This window comes from Oncorhynchus clarkii, chromosome 30 (assembly GCF_045791955.1).
Source record: "Oncorhynchus clarkii lewisi isolate Uvic-CL-2024 chromosome 30, UVic_Ocla_1.0, whole genome shotgun sequence".
Taxonomy (NCBI): Eukaryota; Metazoa; Chordata; class Actinopteri; order Salmoniformes; family Salmonidae; genus Oncorhynchus; species Oncorhynchus clarkii.
Genome location: NC_092176.1, coordinates 14,001,265 through 14,023,239, shown reverse-complemented (window position 1 = coordinate 14,023,239; position 21,975 = coordinate 14,001,265). Strand labels below are relative to the sequence as shown.

General features: G+C 41.4%; 1 protein-coding gene across 1 annotated transcript in view; it reads right to left on the bottom strand.

The window, feature by feature from the left end:
- The window catches only part of LOC139389917 (rasGAP-activating-like protein 1), a 66,913-nt gene extending 45,291 nt beyond the window's left edge, over positions 1–21,622 (bottom strand). Inside the window, exons 1-4 of the mRNA XM_071136951.1 lie at positions 21,371–21,622; positions 20,892–20,948; positions 8,012–8,125; positions 7,196–7,257 (exon numbers count right to left, since the gene is read on the bottom strand). Of these exons, the coding sequence (XP_070993052.1) occupies positions 7,196–7,257; positions 8,012–8,125; positions 20,892–20,948; positions 21,371–21,435 (298 nt within the window). The 5' untranslated portion in view covers positions 21,436–21,622. The remainder of the gene's footprint in view (positions 1–7,195; positions 7,258–8,011; positions 8,126–20,891; positions 20,949–21,370) is intronic.
- Positions 21,623–21,975: the final 353 nt, after the last annotated feature.

Genomic DNA, 21,975 nt, shown 5'->3' with positions numbered 1-21,975 from the left:
TGATTAGAATCATAAAATGATAGTCTGATGATGTGTGTAGTTTTATTCGGAATTAGGTTAAACAATGTATCTGTATAGTGGAAAAACAGACTGTCTGAGCAAGGCGTAGCTTAGGATTTGAACTTGAATGTGGGTGCCTAGAAAAATACAGAAGAACAATTAAAACTGCGTTTGAACCGACCTGGCTAGGCCTCTGAGGAACCTATGAGAGCATAGGGAGTACTTCTCAAGGTTTCCCTCATCTCGGGGGAATGGGACTGTCGGCTGGGCAGTGATACACAGTGGTGAGAACTATGGAGATAAAACTCTCCTACTGTTTGTGTGGAAGTATGTGCGTAGGATACCTACTGTTTGTGTGGAAGTGTGTGTGTAGGATGCCTACTGTTTGTGTGGAAGTATGTGCGTAGGATACCTACTGTTTGTGTGGAAGTATGTGCATAGGATACCTACTGTTTGTGTGGAAGTATGTGCGTAGGATACCTACTGTTTGTGTGGAAGTATGTGCGTAGGATACCTACTGTTTGTGTGGAAGTATGTGCGTAGGATACCTACTGTTTGTGTGGAAGTATGTGCGTAGGATACCTACTGTTTGTGTGGAAGTATGTGCGCAGCTATAAAATTGATGTCTTTGTATAATGGACTTAAGAACGTTCTCTGAATAAACTGTACTATCTTTTTGCATAAGCTGAGTCTTTGACTAATTATTATTAAACCCATGGTCTTACAGATCTCAGGGATTGGTCAGAGCTATTGATTGTCAGTTATTATCATTGGGATTGAAAATTCTCGTGACAGATTCGCATTTGTCTGGTCTCGGTCTTGACTTGGTCTCAGACCACTCACCCCACTCCCAGTTTTGGTCTTGACTCTGATTCGATTTCCTTCAGTCTTGGTGTTGAATCGTTTCGCTTTAGGTGGTCTCGAACACAACACTACCCATCAGTGAAATGTAGAACAGCCAGCCCAGTACTACATCAATAATGCCTAGTGTCTCTAATGGGTAGTGCCCTGCATGGTTCTGTCATTGTGAACATTTTGTAAATCCTTAAACATCCTCATAAGTCAGACCCTGGATAAATGTCTGCTATCAGTGGAGGATCCTCAGAGGAGGAAGGGGAGGACCATCCTCCTCAGTGAATTTCATAAAAATAAAAGATGTGAAACATTAAAAAAGTTATCCTTTTTAGATAAAACTATACTAAATATATTCACGTCACCAAATCATTTATTAAAACACAGTTTTTCAATGAAGGTGTACAGTAGGAGGACAGGATAGATGCGAGAAGGGATTATACAATGAGAAAAGTGATCATGCTGTTTGTATGTGTCTACTCTCAAAGTGAACTGTGTTGGTGGGTGTGTATTCATTCCGCCAATTCTGTTGACAAAAAATCTTAAACGGAGGGCAAATGGAATGAAACAGGGATAAACATACCTGAATTTCTCCAATAGAAGCTCTCGTCTACAACTGTTGCGACTAATGATTACACCCTAGATCAGCTAGATACAGGCAAGAGTCTGCAAGGTGATTTTGAATGTCACGGTCACCTTGATTACAAAATAAAATTCTCCAGACCTGTGCACCTGTTGTAAACTTTCATTAGTAGGCTAGGTTGTAGCAACCTCATGATGGGTATAGGGAAAATTTGAGTACAATGTAGCAGTCTAAACCTATTGATATTACATTGAAATGGGTGAACAGAACATGAATGACAGTCATCCAATATGCTGTAATAGAAATAAGGCCATGCTCATAAAAAAATGCATAATCCTCCCTCATCTTAAACGGCATGGACCGCCACGGTCTGCTACTTACAGTGCCTTCAGAAAGTATTCATACCCCTGTTGTGTTACAGCCTGAATTCAAAATGGATTGAATAGATGTGTTTTCTCACCCATCTAAACACAATACTCAATAATGACAAAGTGAAAACATGTTTTTAAAAATGTTTGCAAATGTATTTTGAAAAAAAAAGAAAAAAAATTGAGGAAAAAAAAGAAAATTAAATACAGATCTCGTTTACATAAGTATTCAAATCAAATTTAATTTGTCACCTGCTTCATACACAACAGGTGTAGAGCAACAGTGAAATGCTTACTTACTGGCCCTAGTAAAAAACAAGAAGGACCGCACACGGTTAAAGCTCCCAATTCACCTCTTTATTGACAACGTTTCAATCCGAAACGGATATTCGTCAGGTCAAACCAACAAAGTTTCACCTCACATGACCATTTCACCTCACATGACCATTTCACCTCACATGACCATTATGCACATGCCACATGGTGGGTGCAAAAACAATCTGTGTATCTCTAATAATTTGATATCAATGAGATGGGCACATGTAGTAGTTACAGAAAATCATATATATTTACAAAATGACCAAGTAGGAGACCTGGAAGGCAAGACAACTCAAAGTGGCATACTGTACTCATGTAAGAAATGGTCTGATATGAAACTCTTGGTTCAGACTTCCTGGCCCTTCCCAACAATACAGAGAGAAAAAAATTGAAATAGTAGAAAAAAATAGAAACAAGGAATAAATACACAATGAGTAACGATAACTTGGCCATATACACGAGGTAGATATGTACATATAGGTAAGGATAAAGTGACAAGGTAAAGGGATAGATAATAAACAGTAACAGCAGAGTACGTGATGAGTCAAAAGAGATGAGTGCAAATATGGTCAATGCAGATATTCTGGGTAGCTATTGGTTAACTATTTAACAAACGTTTTAGCAGTCGTATAGCTTGGGGATAGAAGCTGTTCAGGGTCCTGATAGGGTCCTGCGGTAGCAGAGAGAACAGTCTATGACTTGGGTGGCTGGAGTCTAACAATTTTTAGGACATTCCTCTGACACCGCCTGGTATAGAGGTCCTGGATGGCAGGGAGCTCGGCCCCACTGATGTACTACCTGTAGCACCTTGCGGTCGGATGCCAAATAGTTGCCATACCAAACAGTGATGCAGCCAGTCAAGATGCTCTCAATGGTGCAGCTGTTAAGTCAATATTTTGAGGACTTTGAGGAAGCACCTTTGGCAGCGATACAGCTGCAAGTTTTTCTGGGTAAGTCTCTAAGACAGGGCCAATTTTTTTCTTGAGCAAATGGTCAGGTGCCAGAACAAGAATTACAAATAATTTGTAGACTGCAAGAAGCCAAAAACAAATATAATATTTGACTGAAACATAATAATTTCAAATCTTGCTTAAATTTGTATATGATAACGTCTCTCTATTATGCGTGGAAATATTTGGGAACAAATTAAAATCACTTGGAGCTGATTTCCTGGTGTTTGTACAGTTTTTTTTTTATGTCCAACAATGAAAATTCAACAATAACGGGCCAAATTCGTTGGGGAACCCTTCTCTAAAAAGCTTTCCACACCTGGATGCAACATTTGTCCATTATTCTTTTCAAAATTCTTCAAGCGCTGTCAAATTGGTTGTTGATCATTGCTAGACAACCATTTTCAGGTCTTGCCATATATTTTCAAGTAGATTTAAAATTGTAACTCGGTCACTCAGGACCATTCCCTGTCTTCTTGGTTAGCAACTCCAGTGTAGATTTGGCCTTGTGTTTTAGGTTACTGTCATGCTGAAAGGTGAATTTGTCTCCCAGTGTCTGGTGGAAAGCAGACTGAACCAGATTTTCCTCTAGGATTTTGCCTGTGCTTAGCTCCATTCGGTATATTTTTTATCCTGAAAAACTCCCCAGTCCTTAACGACTACAAGCATACCCATAACATGATGTAGCCACCACTATGCTTGAAAATATGGAGAGTAGTACTCAGTAATGTGTTGTATTGGATTTGCCCCAAACATAACACTTTGTCACATTTTTTGCAATATTACTTTAGTGCCTTGTTGCAAACAGGATGCATGTTTTGAAACATTTTATTCTGTACAGGCTTCTTTCTTTTCACTCTGTCAATTAGGTTAGTATTGTATTAACTACAATGTTGTTGATCCATCCTCCATCACAGCCATTAAACTCTGCAACGGTTTTAAAGTCACCATTGGCCTCATGGTGAAATTCTTGAGCGGTTTCCTTCCTCTCCGGCAACTCAGTTAGGAAGGATGCCTGCGTCTTTGTAGTGACTGGATGTATTGATATACCAACCAAAGTGTAATTAATAACTTCATCATGCTCAAAAGGGATATTCAATGTCTGCTTTTTTATTTTTATCCATCTGCCAATAGGTGCCCTTCTTCAGCGAGACATTGGATAACCTCCCTGGTCTTTGTGGTTGAATCTGTGTTTGAAATTCACTGCTCGACTGAGGGACCTTACAGATACAGTGCCTTGCGAAAGTATTCGGCCCCCTTGAACTTTGCGACCTTTTGCCACATTTCAGGCTTCAAACATAAAGATATAAAACTGTATTTTTTTGTGAAGAATCAACAACAAGTGGGACACAATCATGAAGTGGAACAACATTTATTGGATATTTCAAACTTTTTTAACAAATCAAAAACTGAAAAATTGGGCGTGCAAAATTATTCAGCCCCTTTATTTTCAGTGCAGCAAACTCTCTCCAGAAGTTCAGTGAGGATCTCTGAATGATCCAATGTGGACCTAAATGACTAAAGATGATAAATACAATCCACCTGTGTGTAATCAAGTCTCCGTATAAATGCACCTGCACTTTGATAGTCTCAGAGGTCCGTTAAAAGCGCAGAGAGCATCATGAAGAACAAGGAACACACCAGGCAGGTCCGAGATACTGTTGTGAAGAAGTTTAAAGCCGGATTTGGATACAAAAAGATTTCCCAAGCTTTAAACATCCCAAGGAGCACTGTGCAAGCAATAATATTGAAATGGAAGGAGTATCAGACCACTGCAAATCTACCAAGACCTGGCCGTCCCTCTAAATCTGGCCTTAATGGAAGAGTGGCAAGAAGAAAGCCATTTCTTAAAGATATCCATAAAAAGTGTTGTTAAAGTTTGCCACAAGCCACCTGGGAGACACACCAAACATGTGGAAGAAGGTGCTCTGGTCAGATGAAACCAAAATTGAACTTTTTGGCAACAATGCAAAACGTTATGTTTGGCGTAAAAGCAACACAGCTGAACACACCATCCCCACTGTCAAACATGGTGGTGGCAGCATCATGGTTTGGGCCTGCTTTTCTTCAGCAGGGACAGGGAAGATGGTTAAAATTGATGGGAAGATGGATGGAGCCAAATACAGGACCATTCTGGAAGAATGGAAGATGGAGTCTGCAAAAGACTTGAGACTGGGACGGAGATTTGTCTTCCAACAAGACAATGATCCAAAACATAAAGCAAAATCTACAATGGAATGGTTCAAAAATAAACATATCCAGGTGTTAGAATGGCCAAGTCAAAGTCCAGACCTGAATCCAATCGAGAATCTGTGGAAAGAACTGAAAACTGCTGTTCACAAATGCTCTCCATCCAACCTCACTGAGCTCGAGCTGTTTTGCAAGGAGGAATGGGAAAAAATGTCAGTCTCTCGATGTGCAAAACTGATAGAGACATACCCCAAGCGACTTACAGCTGTAATCGCAGCAAAAGGTGGCGCTACAAAGTATTAACTTAAGGGGGCTGAATAATTTTGCACGCCCAATTTTTCAGTTTTTGATTTGTTAAAAAAGTTTGAGATATCCAATAAATGTCGTTCCACTTCATGATTGTGTCCCACTTGTTGTTGATTCTTCACAAAAAAAATACAGTTTTATATATTTATGTTTGAAGCCTGAAATGTGGCAAAAGGTTGCAAAGTTCAAGGGGGCCGAATACTTTCGCAAGGCACTGTAAATGTATGTGTGGGGTACAGAGATGAGGTAGTCATTCAAAGATCATAAACCCTATTATTGCACACAGAGTGAGTCCATGCAACTTATTATTGACTTGTTAAGCAAATCTTTTGTTCTGTACATATTTAAGCTTACCATAAAAAAGGGGTTGAATACAAGACATTTCAGCTTTTCATTTTAATTCATTTGTAAGAATCAATAAAACATAATTCCACTTGAACATTATAGGGTATTGTGTGTAGGCCAGTGACAAAAAAAAACGATTTAATCCAGTTTAAATTCAGGCTGTAACACAACAAAATGTTTAAAAAGTCAATGGGTGTGAATGCTTTCTGAAGGTACAGTATATCAAAAGACAAGAGGATCCTTTTGTGTGTAATAATATGGGCACTGCTGCTGACATTTCTGGTTGAGATACAAGGTGGCGAGGGCAGTAACTTTTGTTTCACAGCCAAAAGAGGAGAGAATTCCCAAGATCCTGTGAAGGAGTTGTTGACTCAGTGGCAACATGTTGCAGTGAATCACAGGACTGAATGCAGAATGTTCCCAGGAGAGTACTGGTATCAGACACTAACTAACAGAAAAGGTTTCACATTTAGTTTTATGTAGCGATAAAACACATTCAAAGTAACAATATATTTCTAACCAACACACTTGCGTGTTTTTTTTCTTCTTCAGGGTTTTATACCTAGTTGCCATGCATAAGAAAAAGCAGTGCAAGGATATACTGTATTGCTAGAAATTCAAACTAATTCCCACGTTAAAAGCCACTGTAGGAGAGCCAGGTGTACTGTGGTGAAGAAAGCCGCAGGCTGACAGTTTGAAAAGCTTTGGCTGATTCTCACAGACTACAGTGGCATTTCAGACATAAAGGACAGCTGCAATGTACAATGAATGATCCTGGCGTTGATGTAAACCCTGATTCAAAGAGCAATCCTGCAAAAATGTAACTATGTACAGGTCGTTCCCTCTGCCTGTAGCCTGTCCAATGAAATGAGAGCATGTTGCTCAGAGACAAATCAGAAGGGAAAAAAAGAGGTGGACAGCGTGTGAGCAAATAAACAAGCATAAGTCAGAAAATACATCTCTAAATTAACCCATGGATGAGTGAGAATACACTGGCAATATTTCCCAGCAAGAGGACCTAAAAAAGGCCCAGCTCCTCAATTACAGTGACCTACATGGCAGAGCCTTACTCAGAGTCATGGGAATAACCCCTCTCTGGTGACCCTCTTTTGGCTTGCCCTCTTTAGCATGGCATAGGCAGAGAAGAAGACCCACAGATAAACCGCAGCAATGAAAAGCATTTAGAATTGTTTCTGTGCTGGTAGTTTCTCCCCATCATGATGATGGTGCCACTCTTTAATTTAAAGACACCAACAGCATTGTGGCATAGTGATCAGGTATACCTTTAGCCTGGGCCCCGATGGCGTCTTTGCTCAGCAATATCTTTCCAATGACGTCATCATGGCTAGGGCAAAAAATAGAGAATTTTAATACCACAATACCATATTCATAAAAACATATTATAGAAAATACAGATACGCTGTCTAAAATTGACCCTGCTTCTCACAGCAGGAAAACAATCCAGCAACAAGAGGAAATGTGAATTATTATGTGGATTATAATTAATGGACATTTTTGTAGGGGCTGATATATTTATCAGTGGGGCAAATCAAGTCTGAAATTTTAAAGTGGAAATTACAAACTTTAGAAGCCTCTTTAAACCTTGAATACACCACAATTTGCATTTCCTGCTACACAGGAAAATGATCTGTGACAAATTAAGATAGCCAATCTGAAGAGAACTTCACGAGATATTTCTCAAAAAATAACTTAATATCCTATAGAGTTCCCTGATATAACAGCTAAAATATATTCATAAACTGACGAGACCGTTGATCAGGACAGGAAGGAAAATACTGAGGTTGTCTTTCATTTTTCAATCTGTGGTATCATCTGCGTGTTGGTGTTTGTTTATTCAAAGCATGCAGGTTTTTCCAAAACACACATCCATGGCTCCTAACCCAGTCCGTCTAGGTAACAAAACTCTCAAATCACAGCCTCTGCTAAACAAGCAAATACAATCATGAACATCTCTTACATTACAAAAATATGATACCTTTACAGGTTATAACTTGTTTATACACCATTATCAACTAGTTTGTTGACACACTACAACAATTCTCTGAATTATCTTTGACAGCTGTTGAAGACCATCTTACCCAATGGTGTCCTCATCCATGACATAGAAGGAGAGCGAGTAGAACCCCGTCGGGAGGTGCAGGGTGTATTCTTCTCCCCAGAAAGGGTTAAGATTCTTCCACACTGTGGCTGTCCTGCAAGGAAAGGTTGCAAATAATTGTGACAGTAACCTCAGAACGTACTGTATGGCCCTTATTTCTTATTTATAACAATATATATACCCTGTCGTCATGGATGTCAGTAACAATGAAAGATGACAATTTAGAATGAGGGTTGTGTGTTGAAAGTAATGAAACACAGTGACAGAATGATGATGCAATACCTTCAAAAGGTGGTGTATAGCGTAACAAAATACAAGTCTACACGCAATCATTCTTAAATCAACCTTTTCATTATGAAACATTAACTACTGCAGATGCTCGAACCATAAACTGGAGATTGCAAACCTGCTGTCTAGACATGATATTGAGGAATGACATCTGCATCATGTCCTCTATGCCAATGGGTAGCTGGAAGGTCTATTTCCATCAGTAATGTGCATCCCTTTATTATAATGACTCTGCTTTTCCAGACACCATTAGCCCACAGCAGGGTCAAAGCACCATGATGCTGACAACGAGCCAGCCAGAGACTGATGCAGATCTCTGCAGTCAGTCAACCCTCCAACTCATCTCATTATGGGAGAGCAAACAACAAAATTAAAAGACAAAACAAAACGCATCTTATCAACCTGAAACACTTCAGTTTGTCAGGAAGTAGAAACAGTGCGTTGGGATCTGGTCTGCATTCATTTTACAAAGAGGTATCAGGAGTCTTGATTAGCCAACTCGTTAGTGGTTACACATAAGGACAAATCGACCCAACAGTTCTCATACACAGTCCTTAAATGACAATAAATTAAACATATTGGAAATGTATATACACAGAGTAGACTTGTGTGCAGGCGCATAACTTGCAATATTAGAAACACACCATGATTAGTTTGATGGATTGGTAAAAATGTCCCCACTGTAAAGCGCCAAGGCAGCTACTGGCTATGTGCCTTTGCACCACAGACTCAGTTCCTAATTTTATGATTGGATCCCCCGCTGCCAAATATGCTTTTTTTGTTGTGCAGGTCCCCAGAGGCAGCCGGCTGTTCGGTAAGCGCAGCAATGCGCACACACAGTATAGGATACAAGCGAATGTTCCAAAATGGCAATTAGCTGGAACACACTGTTCTAAAAAGCGCACCACACATGCGAGAGGTTTCATGTGACAGAGATGAAAATATCTGTTTGGAATTGAGAGAGAGGGGAGATCTAAAGATGCAACAACTACCATGGGTTGCTAATATAACCACGATTATGTCTTTGGCTGCTGGGCAATGAAAGAAAGTTGATTTGCAAACCAATACATTATAGAAATGCTGGTATCAATGGCATAAGGAAGAGTTTATAAAATGATTCCCTCAACATTTCTATGGTCTGATTTGGCTAGGCTAATATGAAACAAAATAAGACATGCCTCATAAAATGCCATAAAACCTCCAGGTTATTAAACTATTAAGTTAATGGTTAAATTGTTTTGAAATGCTGACTTCCTCCACTCAGATTGCAAAGTGGGTGATGTGGCTTTCTCTCCGCTCTTTTGACCATTTTCTCTGAACAAACTGTGCCTCGATTATGTCAACAGAATCAAGCCTTTAGTCGTTAATTATACTACATTATATTTGTCAAATACGACTGCCGTTTAGTCTATATTTATGTAATTAAAAGTTTGGTTACATTTTATGGTTCCCCCCTCATGTCAGCATCGGTGTGGACATATCACCTAGGCTACACTTTGAGATTTAGGCTAATTATATACAGTACCAGTCAAAGGTTTGGGCACACCTACTCATTCAAGGGTTTCTTTATTTGTACTATTTTCTACATTGTAGAATAACAATAAAGACATCAAAACTATGAAATAACACATATGGAATCATGTAGTAACCAAAAAAGTAGCCACCCTTTGCCTTGATGACAGCTTTGCGGACTCTTGGCATTCTATCAACCAGCTTCATGAGATAGTCAACTGGAATAAATTTCAATTAACAGGCATGCTTTGTTAAAAGTTAATTTGTGGAATTTATTTCCTTCTTAATGCATTTGAGCCATTCAGTTGTGTAGGGGTGGTATACAGAAGATAGCCCTATTTAGTAAAAGACCAATTCCATATTAGAACAGCTCAAATCGGTTACACCAGCCTAATCTCGGGAGTTGATAGGCTTGAAGTCATAAACAGCTCAATGCTTGAAGCACAGCAACGAGCTGCTGGCAAAACGCACAAAAGTGCTGTTTGAATGAATGCTACGAGCCTGCTAGTGCCTACCATCGCTCAGTCAGACTGCTCTATCAAATCATAGACTTAATTATAACATAATAACACACAGAAATACGAGCCAAGGTCATTAATATGGTAGAATCCGGAAACTATCATCTCGAAAACAAGACTTTTATTCTTTCAGTGAAATACGGAACCGTTCCGTATTTTATCTAACGGGTGGCATCCATAAGTCTAAATATTCCTGTTACATTGCACAACCTTCAATGTTATGTCATAATTAGAGGTCGACCGATTATTCGGAATGGCCGATTAATTCGTTTTTTAGTTTTCATAACAATCGGAAATCTGTATTTTTGGACACCGATTTAAAAATAATAATAATTTATACCTTTATTTAACTAGGCAAGTCAGTTAAGAACACATTCTTATTTTCAATGACGGCCTAGGAATGGTGGGTTAACTGCCTTGTTCAGGGGCAGAACGACAGATTTTCACCTTGTCCGCTCAGGGGATCCAATCTTGCAACAGTACAGTTAACTAGTCCAACGCTCTAACCATTGCACTCCACGAGTAGCCTGCCTGTTACGCGAATGCAGTAGAAGCCAAGGTAAATTGCTAGCTAGCATTAAACTTATCTTATAAAAAACAATCAATCATAATCACTAGTTATAACTACTAATCCAGTTTAGCAGGCAATATTAACCAGGTGAAATTGTGTCATTTCTCTTGCGTTCATTGCACGCAGAGTCAGGGTATATGCAACAGTATGGGCTGCCTGGCTCATTGCAAACTAATTTGCTAGAATTCTACGTAATTATGACATAACATTGAAAGTTGTGCAATGTAACAAGAATATTTAGACTTAGGGATGCCTCCTGTTAAGATAAAATACCGAACGGTTCCGTATTTCACTGAAATAATAAACGTTTTGTTTTCGAAATGATAGTTTCCGGATTCGACCATATTAATGACCAAAGGCTCGTATTTCTGTGTGTTATTATGTTATAATTATATCTGATTTGATAGAGCAGTCTGACTGAGCAGCAGCAGGCCCGTAATCATTCATTCAAACAGCACTTTCGTGCGTTTTGCCAGCAGCTCTTCGCAAGCACAACGATGTTTATGACTTCAAGCCTATCAGCCTAATGGCTGGTGTAACCAATGTGAAATGGCTAGCTAGTTAGCTGGGTGTGAGCTAATACCGTTTCAAACGTCACTCGCGTTTAGATTTGGAGTAGTTATTCCCCTTGTGCTGCAAGGGCCGCAGCTTTTGTGGAGCGATGGGTAATGATGCTTCGAGTGTGGCTGTTGCCGATGTGTTCCTGGTTCGAGCCCAGGTAGGGGCGAGGAGGGGGACGGAAGCTATACTGTTACACTGGCAATACCTCAATGCTTGGTCAAGTAAGCAATATCAACTCCTGGCCACTGTTGACGAAGTCATTTCCTTGCTGTTCTTGATCTAAGCTGCCTCCTGATAATTAGATGTTCGCTTTCTTTCTCATCTTGATCAAGACCAATACCTAAGAACATCCAATAGTCAAAGGTATATGAAATGCAAATGGTATAGAGAGAAATAGTCCTATAAATACTATATTAACTACAACCTAAAACCTCTTACCTTGGAATATTGAAGTCTCATGTTAAAAGGAACCACCAACGTTCATATGATCTCATGTTCTGAGCATGGAACTTAAACGTTAGCTTTTTTACATGGAGGCTTTTTTGGGCCTCCAATAATCGTTATCAGCGTTGAAAAATCATAATCAGTCGACCTCTAGTCATATGTACAGTATACAGTACCAGCCAAAAGTTTGGACACACCTACTGTTTCAAAGGGTTTTTCTTTATTTTTACTATTTTCTACATTGTAGAATAATAGTGAAGACATCACAACTATGAAATAACACATATGGAATCATGTAGTAACCACAAAATTGCTAAACAAATCTAAATATATTTTATATTTGAGATTCATTTAAGTAACCACCCTTTGCTTTGATGACAGCTTTGCACACTCTTTGCATTCTCTCAACCAGCTTCATGTATTAGTCACCTGGAATGCATTTCCATTAACAGGTGTGCCTTGTTAAAAATGTATTTGTGTAATTTCTTTCCTTCTCAATGCGTTTGAGCCAATCAGCTGTGTTGTGACAAGGTAGGGGTGGTCTACAGAAGACAGCCCTATTTGGTAAAAGACCAAGTCCATATTATGGCAATAACAGCTCAAATAAGCAAAGAGAAACCACAGTCCATCATTACTTTAAGACATGAAGGTCAGTCAATCAGGAAAATGTCAAGAACTTTTGAAGTTTCTTCAAGCGCAGCCACAAAAACCATCAATCGCTATGATGAAACTGGCTCTCATGAGGACCACCACAGGAAAGGAAGACCCAGAGTTACCTCTGCTGCACAGGATAACTTCATTAGAGTTAACTGCACCTCAGATTGCAGCCCAGATAAATGATTCACAGAGTTCAATTAACAGACACATCTTAACATCAACTGTTCAGAGGAGACTGCGTGAATCAGGCCTTCATGGTTGAATTGCTGCAAAGAAACCAACAAGAAGAAAAGACTTGCTTGGGACAAGAAACATGAGCAATGGACATTAGACTGGTGGAAATCTGTCCATTGGTCTGAGGAGTCCAGATTTGAAATTTTGGTTCCAACCGTTGTGTCTTTGTGATTGTGTTTACCATGTGTATTCCTTTCCTGAGTGAGTTTGAGAGTTTGTTGTTTTTTCAAGTGTACTGTGATCCTGGGGCTATCGTTTCTTAGTAAAGTATTATGTTTATCCTTAACCACCGATTCCTTGTCTGTTCTTTTTTCTGCACCTGGGTCCAACCTCACCACGTCACAGCAAGCTTCTGCCCAAACATGGACCCAGAAGAGATCGCCCAGATCAAAAAGGTTGTAACCCACCAAGGAGTATCATTGAGGAGCCCATTCAGATGGGGGACACACGTCTGAGCCCACAGGAGCGTGACAGGCGCATGTGCGAAGGCTGCTGCCTCTACTGCGGAGGTCTCGCCCATCTCTGTACTACATGCCCAGAGCTGATGGGAAACGCCAGGGCTCGCCAGGACAAGGTGAGGCCCTGACAAGCTGTGAAGTTACCCACCGGCTACCCAGTCACCGTCTGTCACTACCTGCAACCCTCCACTGGGACAACCGTCAGCACCAGATTCAAGCCTTAGTGTAATCCGGGGACACAGTTCATTTGATTGATCAGAACTTTGCCAGAGAATTACAAATCCCCTGAGTGAAATGTCCCATCCCTCTGCAGATTCAAGGCCTCGATGGACGACTGCGTCATAGAACTCCTACCCGGCTCCACACCTCCCTGGGGTCGTCTGTACTCCCTCTCAATCCCTGAAGCAGCAGTCATGGACAATTACATCTGGGAGTCGCTGGAGGCATGTTTCATTCACCCCTCTACATCTCAAGCTGGTGCAGGCTTCTTCTTCATGGGTAAGAAGGATGGAGGCCTGCATCCTTGCATCCATTAGAGGGCTGAACCGGATTACGATAAATAATTGTTACTCCCTACACCTTATGTCCCGCCGCTTGGAGTTAGCCTTTAACACCCCTAGTGGTCACTGAGTATTTAGTCATGCCCTTCAGATTATCGAAGTCACCAGCAGTCTCTCAAGTATTGGTCAATGACACTCTTAGGGATATGTTGAATCTGTTCATCTTTGTTTACTTCTACAACATCCTGATCTTCTCCAGATCCCTTCCGGAACACATACTGCACACCCGCCAAGTCCTTAGACGCCTCCTGCAGAGTCAACTGTCAAGATAGAGAATTTGAGTTCCACGTATCCCAAGTGTCCTTCCTGGGTCACATTATCTCTACCGCAGGAATCCAAATGGATCCCGTAGAGGCAGTTGCCGACTGGCCCCGTCCCACCTCCCTCAAGCCGATCCAGTGGTTCCTCGGGTTTGCCAGTTCTTACGCAACTTTGTTGTGGTGGCAGCGACTCTCACGGTTCTAACCCGCAAGTTGCTGGACTCCTGAGGCTGACAGGGCATTCATGGAGCTCAAGGGACGTTTCACCTCCAAACACATCCGCGTTCATCCTGATCCTACTCTTCCCTTTGTGGCAGAGGTGGACACCTCATACACCAGAGCAGGGGTGGTCATTTCACAGCGGAACGAGGAGGACAAGAAACTGCAGCCATGCGCCTTTCTCTCCAAGCGGTTCTCGCCAGCGGAACACAACTAAGATGTAGGCAACCGGGAGCCCTTGGCAGTTAAGTGAGCCCTTGAGGGGTGGAAACACTGGTTGGAGGGGGCACCTCATCCTTCGTGATCTGGACGTACTATAAGAACTTGGTCTCCATTCAAGAAGCCAAGATATTGAACGCTCGCCAGGCTAGGTGGGCTCTGTTTTTTAACAGGTTTGATTTCACACTAGCCTATCGACTGGAATCCAAGAATCAGAAAGCAGACGCCCTGTCCCGCCAACACAATGTCTCTAACGAGGAGTGAGACTCCGAGCCCATCATCCCCAGCTCCCGCGTTGTGGCCCCTGGGATATGGAGTATTGAGACCACGGTCCGACATTCCGAGACCCAGGAACCTGACCCCGGCAGGGTACCCACTAAAAATACTTTACGTTCCGCAATCAGCCCATTCCCAAGTACTACAATGAGGACACTCCTCTCAATTAACTGCACATCCAGGTCAAGTCCTCACGACAGCGACCAGCTGGGTTGCGCCAACCTCTGCCCATCCCCAGCCGGCCCTGGTCCCACCTGTCCGTAGACTTTATCACAGTGTTACCTCCAAGGGCTTACCACTATCCTGGTGGTCATTGATCGGTTCTCCAAGGCAGCCCATTTCATTGCCTTACCCAAGTTGCCCTCAGCGAAGGAGACCTCTGATCTCATGATTAACCATGTCTTTCGACTACAAGGACTTCCCCAGGACATTGTATTGGATCGTGGGCCTCAGTTCGCTGCACAGTATTGTAAAGCCTTCTGCTCCCTGCTGGGGGAGTCGTGAGTCTCTCCTCTGGGTTCCACCCACAGTCGAATGGGCAAACGGCACGGGCCAACAGGAGCTGGAGAAGTTCCTCCACTGTTTCGTCTCTACCCAGTCCAGCAACAGGAGCAAGTTCCTTGTCTGGGTGGAGTATGCTAACAACACACCGCAGAACTCGTCCACTGGACTCTCGCCCCCCGCCGTTTTCTGAACAAGAGGCCGAAGCGGGGGTGCCTCGGCTTTCATTCAACGATGTTGCAGCACCTGGATCAGAGCGCGATCCTCCTTGCTCCGCTCCTCTGCCTGACAACAACCCCAGGCAAACCGACACCGAAGGCCTCTTCGGGTGTGGCTGTCCACCCGTGATCTTCCCTTAAAAAGGTGGACTCGCGGAAGCTCACTCCGCTCTACATAGGACCATTCAAGATCCTGAGTCGCATCAACCCAGTCACCTATCGTCTCCAGTTTCCCTGGTCTATGAGGGTCTTTCCATGTCTCCCGTCTCCCATCCTTCCATGTCTCCCGTCTCAAGCTGGTGAGGACCAGTCCATTCGGCCCCTCCGCCCCCTCGACTTGTTGATGGTCGTCCGGCCTACACTGTCCGGTGTCTCTTGGAGGCTCGTTGGGTCCGAGGTACCCTGCAGTACCTAAATGACATACCAAATCTAACTGCCTGTAGCTCAAGCCCTGAAGCAAGGATATGCATATTATTATTATTTTTTACCCCCTTTTCTCCCAAATTTCGTGGTATCCAATTGTTAGTAGTTACTATCTTGTCTCATCGCTACAACCCCTGTATGGGCTCAGGAGAGACGAAAGCCATGCGTCCTCCGAAACACAACCCAACCAAGCCGCACTGCTTCTTAACACAAAATGTTGCAGTCTGGCTTCAGTTTTTAAAGCTTGACAATGAATACCAAAAAACAAAACCTGCAACAAAACACAATACAAAGGGGAAACATGTAGGTATATTACAGCAACATTTGAGAAGTAGCCTAGGCTGGCTACACAACTACAAGACATTTTGAGTGCACCATACAACAATGCTGCATTCAACCGCACCGGTAATCCATGCAGTGCAAAACATTTTTTTGAAACTTGTTTTTCAAACGTTACAACAACCTATAGCTACGTTTTTGTTATTTGGAATTATTAAATATTTGTATATTAGGGTCGCAGCATATTATGTACATATGCAAGCATAGCAGCAAAGACTGGATAAATATTATGTATCGCTTATTTTGTTTTAACATGTTAAAATGCTATATACAGTATCCTATGTACCTGAGTGGACATTATAAAGGAGCATATTTCTTTCAAAAAATTTAGCAATGGCCAGTTTGGGTTGCAAGTTGCAAGTTTTTTAAATAAAAACAAATAGGCTATGTCAGTGTAACAGTATAACTTTAGACCGTCCCCTCGCCCATACCCGGGCGCGAACCAGGGACCCTCTGCACACATCAACAAGTCACCCACAAAGCATCGTTACCCATCGTTCCACAAAAGCTGCGGCCCTTGCAGAGCAAGGGGAACCACTACTTCAAGGTCTCAGAGCAAGTGACGTCACCGATTGAAACGCTACTTAGCGCGCACCACCGCTAACTAGCTAGCCGTTTCACATCCGTTACATCAGGCCCGCAAATATTTTTTCAATACGATAGAGTTTGACACCCCTAGGCTAGCATATCTATTTATGTAGCTAGCTAAAAACACGGAGCCTAACGTTAGCTAGCTAGCTGCTGGGAGGATGTCATTGGAGGAGTGGCATGAGTGACCGACTTTTCCCCTCATATAATTTTTCAGTGGCTACAACTAGGGATGCATGTACAGTGCCTTGCGAAAGTATTCGGCCCCCTTGAACTTTGCGACCTTTTGCCACATTTCAGGCTTCAAACATAAAGATATAAAACTGTATTTTTTTGTGAAGAATCAACAACAAGTGGGACACAATCATGAAGTGGAACGACATTTATTGGATATTTCAAACTTTTTTAACAAATCAAAAACTGAAAAATTGGGCGTGCAAAATTATTCAGCCCCCTTAAGCTAATACTTTGTAGCGCCACCTTTTGCTGTGATTACAGCTGTAAGTCGCTTGGGGTATGTCTCTATCAGTTTTGCACATCGAGAGACTGAATTTTTTTCCCATTCCTCCTTGCAAAACAGCTCGAGCTCAGTGAGGTTGGATGGAGAGCATTTGTGAACAGCAGTTTTCAGTTCTTTCCACAGATTCTCGATTGGATTCAGGTCTGGACTTTGACTTGGCCATTCTAACACCTGGATATGTTTATTTTTGAACCATTCCATTGTAGATTTTGCTTTATGTTTTGGATCATTGTCTTGTTGGAAGACAAATCTCCATCCCAGTCTCAGGTCTTTTGCAGACTCCATCAGGTTTTCTTCCAGAATGGTCCTGTATTTGGCTCCATCCATCTTCTCATCAATTTTAACCATCTTCCCTGTCCCTGCTGAAGAAAAGCAGGCCCAAACCATGATGCTGCCACCACCATGTTTGACAGTGGGGATGGTGTGTTCAGCTGTGTTGCTTTTACGCCAAACATAACGTTTTGCATTGTTGCCAAAAAGTTCAATTTTGGTTTCATCTGACCAGAGCACCTTCTTCCACATGTTTGGTGTGTCTCCCAGGTGGCTTGTGGCAAACTTTAAACTACACTTTTTATGGATATCTTTAAGAAATGGCTTTCTTCTTGCCACTCTTCCATAAAGGCCAGATTTGTGCAATATACGACTGATTGTTGTCCTATGGACAGAGTCTCCCACCTCAGCTGTAGATCTCTGCAGTTCATCCAGAGTGATCATGGGCCTCTTGGCTGCATCTCTGATCAGTCTTCTCCTTGTATGAGCTGAAAGTTTAGAGGGACGGCCAGGTCTTGGTAGATTTGCAGTGGTCTGATACTCCTTCCATTTCAATATTATCGCTTGCACAGTGCTCCTTGGGATGTTTAAAGCTTGGGAAATCTTTTTGTATCCAAATCCGGCTTTAAACTTCTCCACAACAGTATCTCGGACCTGCCTGGTGTGTTCCTTGTTCTTCATGATGCTCTCTGCGCTTTTAACGGACCTCTGAGACTATCACAGTGCAGGTGCATTTATACGGAGACTTGATTACACACAGGTGGATTGTATTTATCATCATTAGTCATTTAGGTCAACATTGGATAATTCAGAGATCCTCACTGAACTTCTGGAGAGAGTTTGCTGCACTGAAAATAAAGGGGCTGAATAATTTTGCACGCCCAATAATTCAGTTTTTGATTTGTTAAAAAAGTTTGAAATATCCAATAAATGTCGTTCCACTTCATGATTGTGTCCCACTTGTTGTTGATTCTTCACAAAAAAATACAGTTTTATATCTTTATGTTTGAAGCCTGAATCGTGGCAAAAGGTCGCAAAGTTCAAGGGGGCCGAATACTTTCGCAAGGCACTGTATCATTTGGTTAGCTAGCAAGAAATGTATATTGACTTATTCACAGTTAGCATATCTCTTAGTTGTCAATCAAATGTATTTGGCAGGCAGGCAAGCAAGATCCCATTCAGTTGTCAAAAAGTGGATTGGGACAAGCATGCATTGGTAGGCAAGCTGCAAAAGGAAGAGCAGGCTACTATTCCCCATCGTTTATCTGTGCAATTTTGACGGCCAACTGGCTGAAAAAGTTTGAGAGGGTCTGGGTTCCCTCGTTAGATTTTAGCTCATCTCACTCTGGCTAGCATTAGTTGTTGATCTTGTTGTTGATGTGCATAGGCAACTGAGGGAGAGAGAGCCTACCTGTTCATGGTTGCTTGATCAATATTACTGTGAAGTTCCTAAATGTAAGAGGACTCCCGTGGTATTTACATACGTATTTGCAGAAATCCATTCAGGTGTGTTTTGTGGCTTTTGGCGAATGCGTTCTAATGATCTAAAGTCTCGCTGTTGCTACTGCCTGTAAACACACAGTCCAGTTCAAAGTGAATGACGGCAGGCCCGTGTGGCAAATGGCTTATTTGCATATAGGCCTACTGTAGCTCTGATTGGAAATTAAGCACCAGTCTGCATAGAGTCCAGGACAAAACATGTTTGTATTCAGTTTTATTTACTGCAGTGTCTATTAAATTGTCCAATTGCTCTTCCGTTTTCCCACTGTATATTGCTATAGATTTTTCACAAATGCCTTAGCATATGTCATTCCCAAACATTCTATGAATTTATGAAAATGACCATATCTAAGTGCTCGCTTGTCAGAACATTAAAAAATGCTGTCATTCTTCCTGGGGATTTATATGAACAGATTTTTTAAAAGATTTCATGTTGCTAAAACGCTGTCAGTTCCACTTTAATGGAGGTGCCAATGCCAAAGAGGAGAAAAGTGCAGGACATAAGATTTTTGGGGAGTGCAGAGGACTGTAAGTAAATGTTAGCTTATTAACATGAATTAGATTCTGCTTTTATTCACTATTCTTTATTTACTGTCTGGCAATAGGTATAGCTAGCTAGCTAACTACACTGTACAATTCAATAGACTGGTACTACATAGTCAGCTAACTAGCTATACATATTGCCAGACAATAAATTAATAACTTTGCTAATAAAAGCAGAATCTAATTCGTGTTGATAAGCTAACCCCATCACTGTTAAGTGCAGCCATTTTTGTCATATGATAATTGTATTTGGTTATACGATTATGGGAAGGTTCAAAGACAGGCAATACAGAGAGTGAGTGAGAGAGCACCACCCATGTTGAGGCAAGGAGAGGACGAACAAGTCATCAGGTGAGAATTTGAGTTGTGTAACCAAGGAAGATGTTTCTCGACTCAGATTGCCTTGACTCCTTTGATGTTAATTGGGTCGAAGAAATGTGTTATTGAAGACCATGTGGTTAAGAGTACACAAATAGAATAATGGGTTTTAACTGTTTAAATGTAGTTAAAGAAGGGTTGTGGGCGGTGACTTTCTGAGTTTGTCGTTATTGGGGTATATTGACCAAATGATCAGGACATTTTTGAATGTATTTCCCCTTCAGAATTAACCAGAAATAACCGTTTCAAAACTTTTTTAACACCAGGAGGACCTCGGACACCCTAGAGGGGTGAACTGACACCGGAAACCACTGAACCCGACCCCCGAATATCAAACACAAACTTACACCATTGCTTGTGTGGAGACACAGCCAAAAACAGGGCAATGCACTGCCTGAACCATGGTTACCTGCTGGTGTCCTAAAGGCAAACCCTGGATCAGGTTCTCATGGGCTTGGGGGGCTCAAGCTAAGAACACCACAGTCCTGATCAGTAATCACACATCTATCCTACTGTACCACATCCCAACCCACTCCCTAATCATACATTCTGTTCTCATCCAGTTTTGAATTCAACGTGTATGCAGGATACAATAGTTTCATTTGAACTGATAAATATTTTTGCATTTACAGTTGTCCCCTTATGTACATCAGTTTTCATGTTCTTGGCAGCAGCATGCCACTTGCTGTCACATGAAATTCTAAAGTAGCAGTATAGCCCATTTATCAATAGCATTTATGATCATAAAATAGTCCAATTAAGTAGCAAACAAAACAAGAACGCATAGGACTTGATGGACTCACCTGGCCACAACTTCATTGTCCACTTTTACAATGCAATATGGGTCACTGGTCCCAGAGCTTCAGAGATAAAAAAAAAAAAAAGTTAAAACATTTTTAAAAAAAAGTTAAATATATATTTAAATAAGATGGAATTAAGGTAGAAGCCCACTGTGCACAGAGGTCAATTCAACATCTGTTCCACGTTGGTTCAACGTATGACATTACGTGGAAACAACGTTGATTCAACCAGCGTGTTCCCAGTGGGAGAGGAAACCTACAGATATCTCTTCACTTATTATTTGCTTAAGAACGTATTGATATACATTTCTTAGAGAACACCTGTCAAGTATACTCATTTTTAACATACACTAATCTGTAAAACAAAGGTATTCTTGACTTCAAACAAGTGTACGTCCTATAAGTGTACTTCACACAACGAGACACCTATAAATAAGCAAATAGTAGTAATTGCTGCCTGATTACAATTACGAAATACTCACACGTCTTTGGCTGGTAGGCTCCTGCCCTCTACAATACGGAAATATAGGGATGTGTTTTTGGCCATTTCTGACAGAGAGTGGTTTTGCCACTTGTTTTCATCTGCCCATCCAAGATCCTTACTACGGTGCTCCCCTCATCAGCAAGTGTGTTCTCTTCATTTCTGGCACCTTTTGCGCGTGACGGCGCGTCGAGCCCATGTTAATCAATGTTGTATCGTTTGCATTGTACAGGTTTAGATATATAATTAACAGTCACGTTGCAAACGAATAAGCGTAAGACCAGTGTAGACAAACAAACAACAATGTTGTTAAATGTTTGGGTGGAAACAACCAAATGTTTTATATATCTAAACTAGTATCGTGCCAATAAACAAATCTATATTTTCTGACTGACATTTACTTTCCTAATTTCGGTCCTTTGAAGAAAATAATCATCCTATGCGTATTTTCGAATTTCCAGATACGATTTGTAGCCACCTATTTTAATGGAAAAAAATGTAGATCATAGTAGCTACTTTAAAAAACTATACATCTTTAGACTTCATTGGCGTCTCATTAACCTGCACTACCTGCCGAAAAGAGACACATGACACTGTCAACTACAG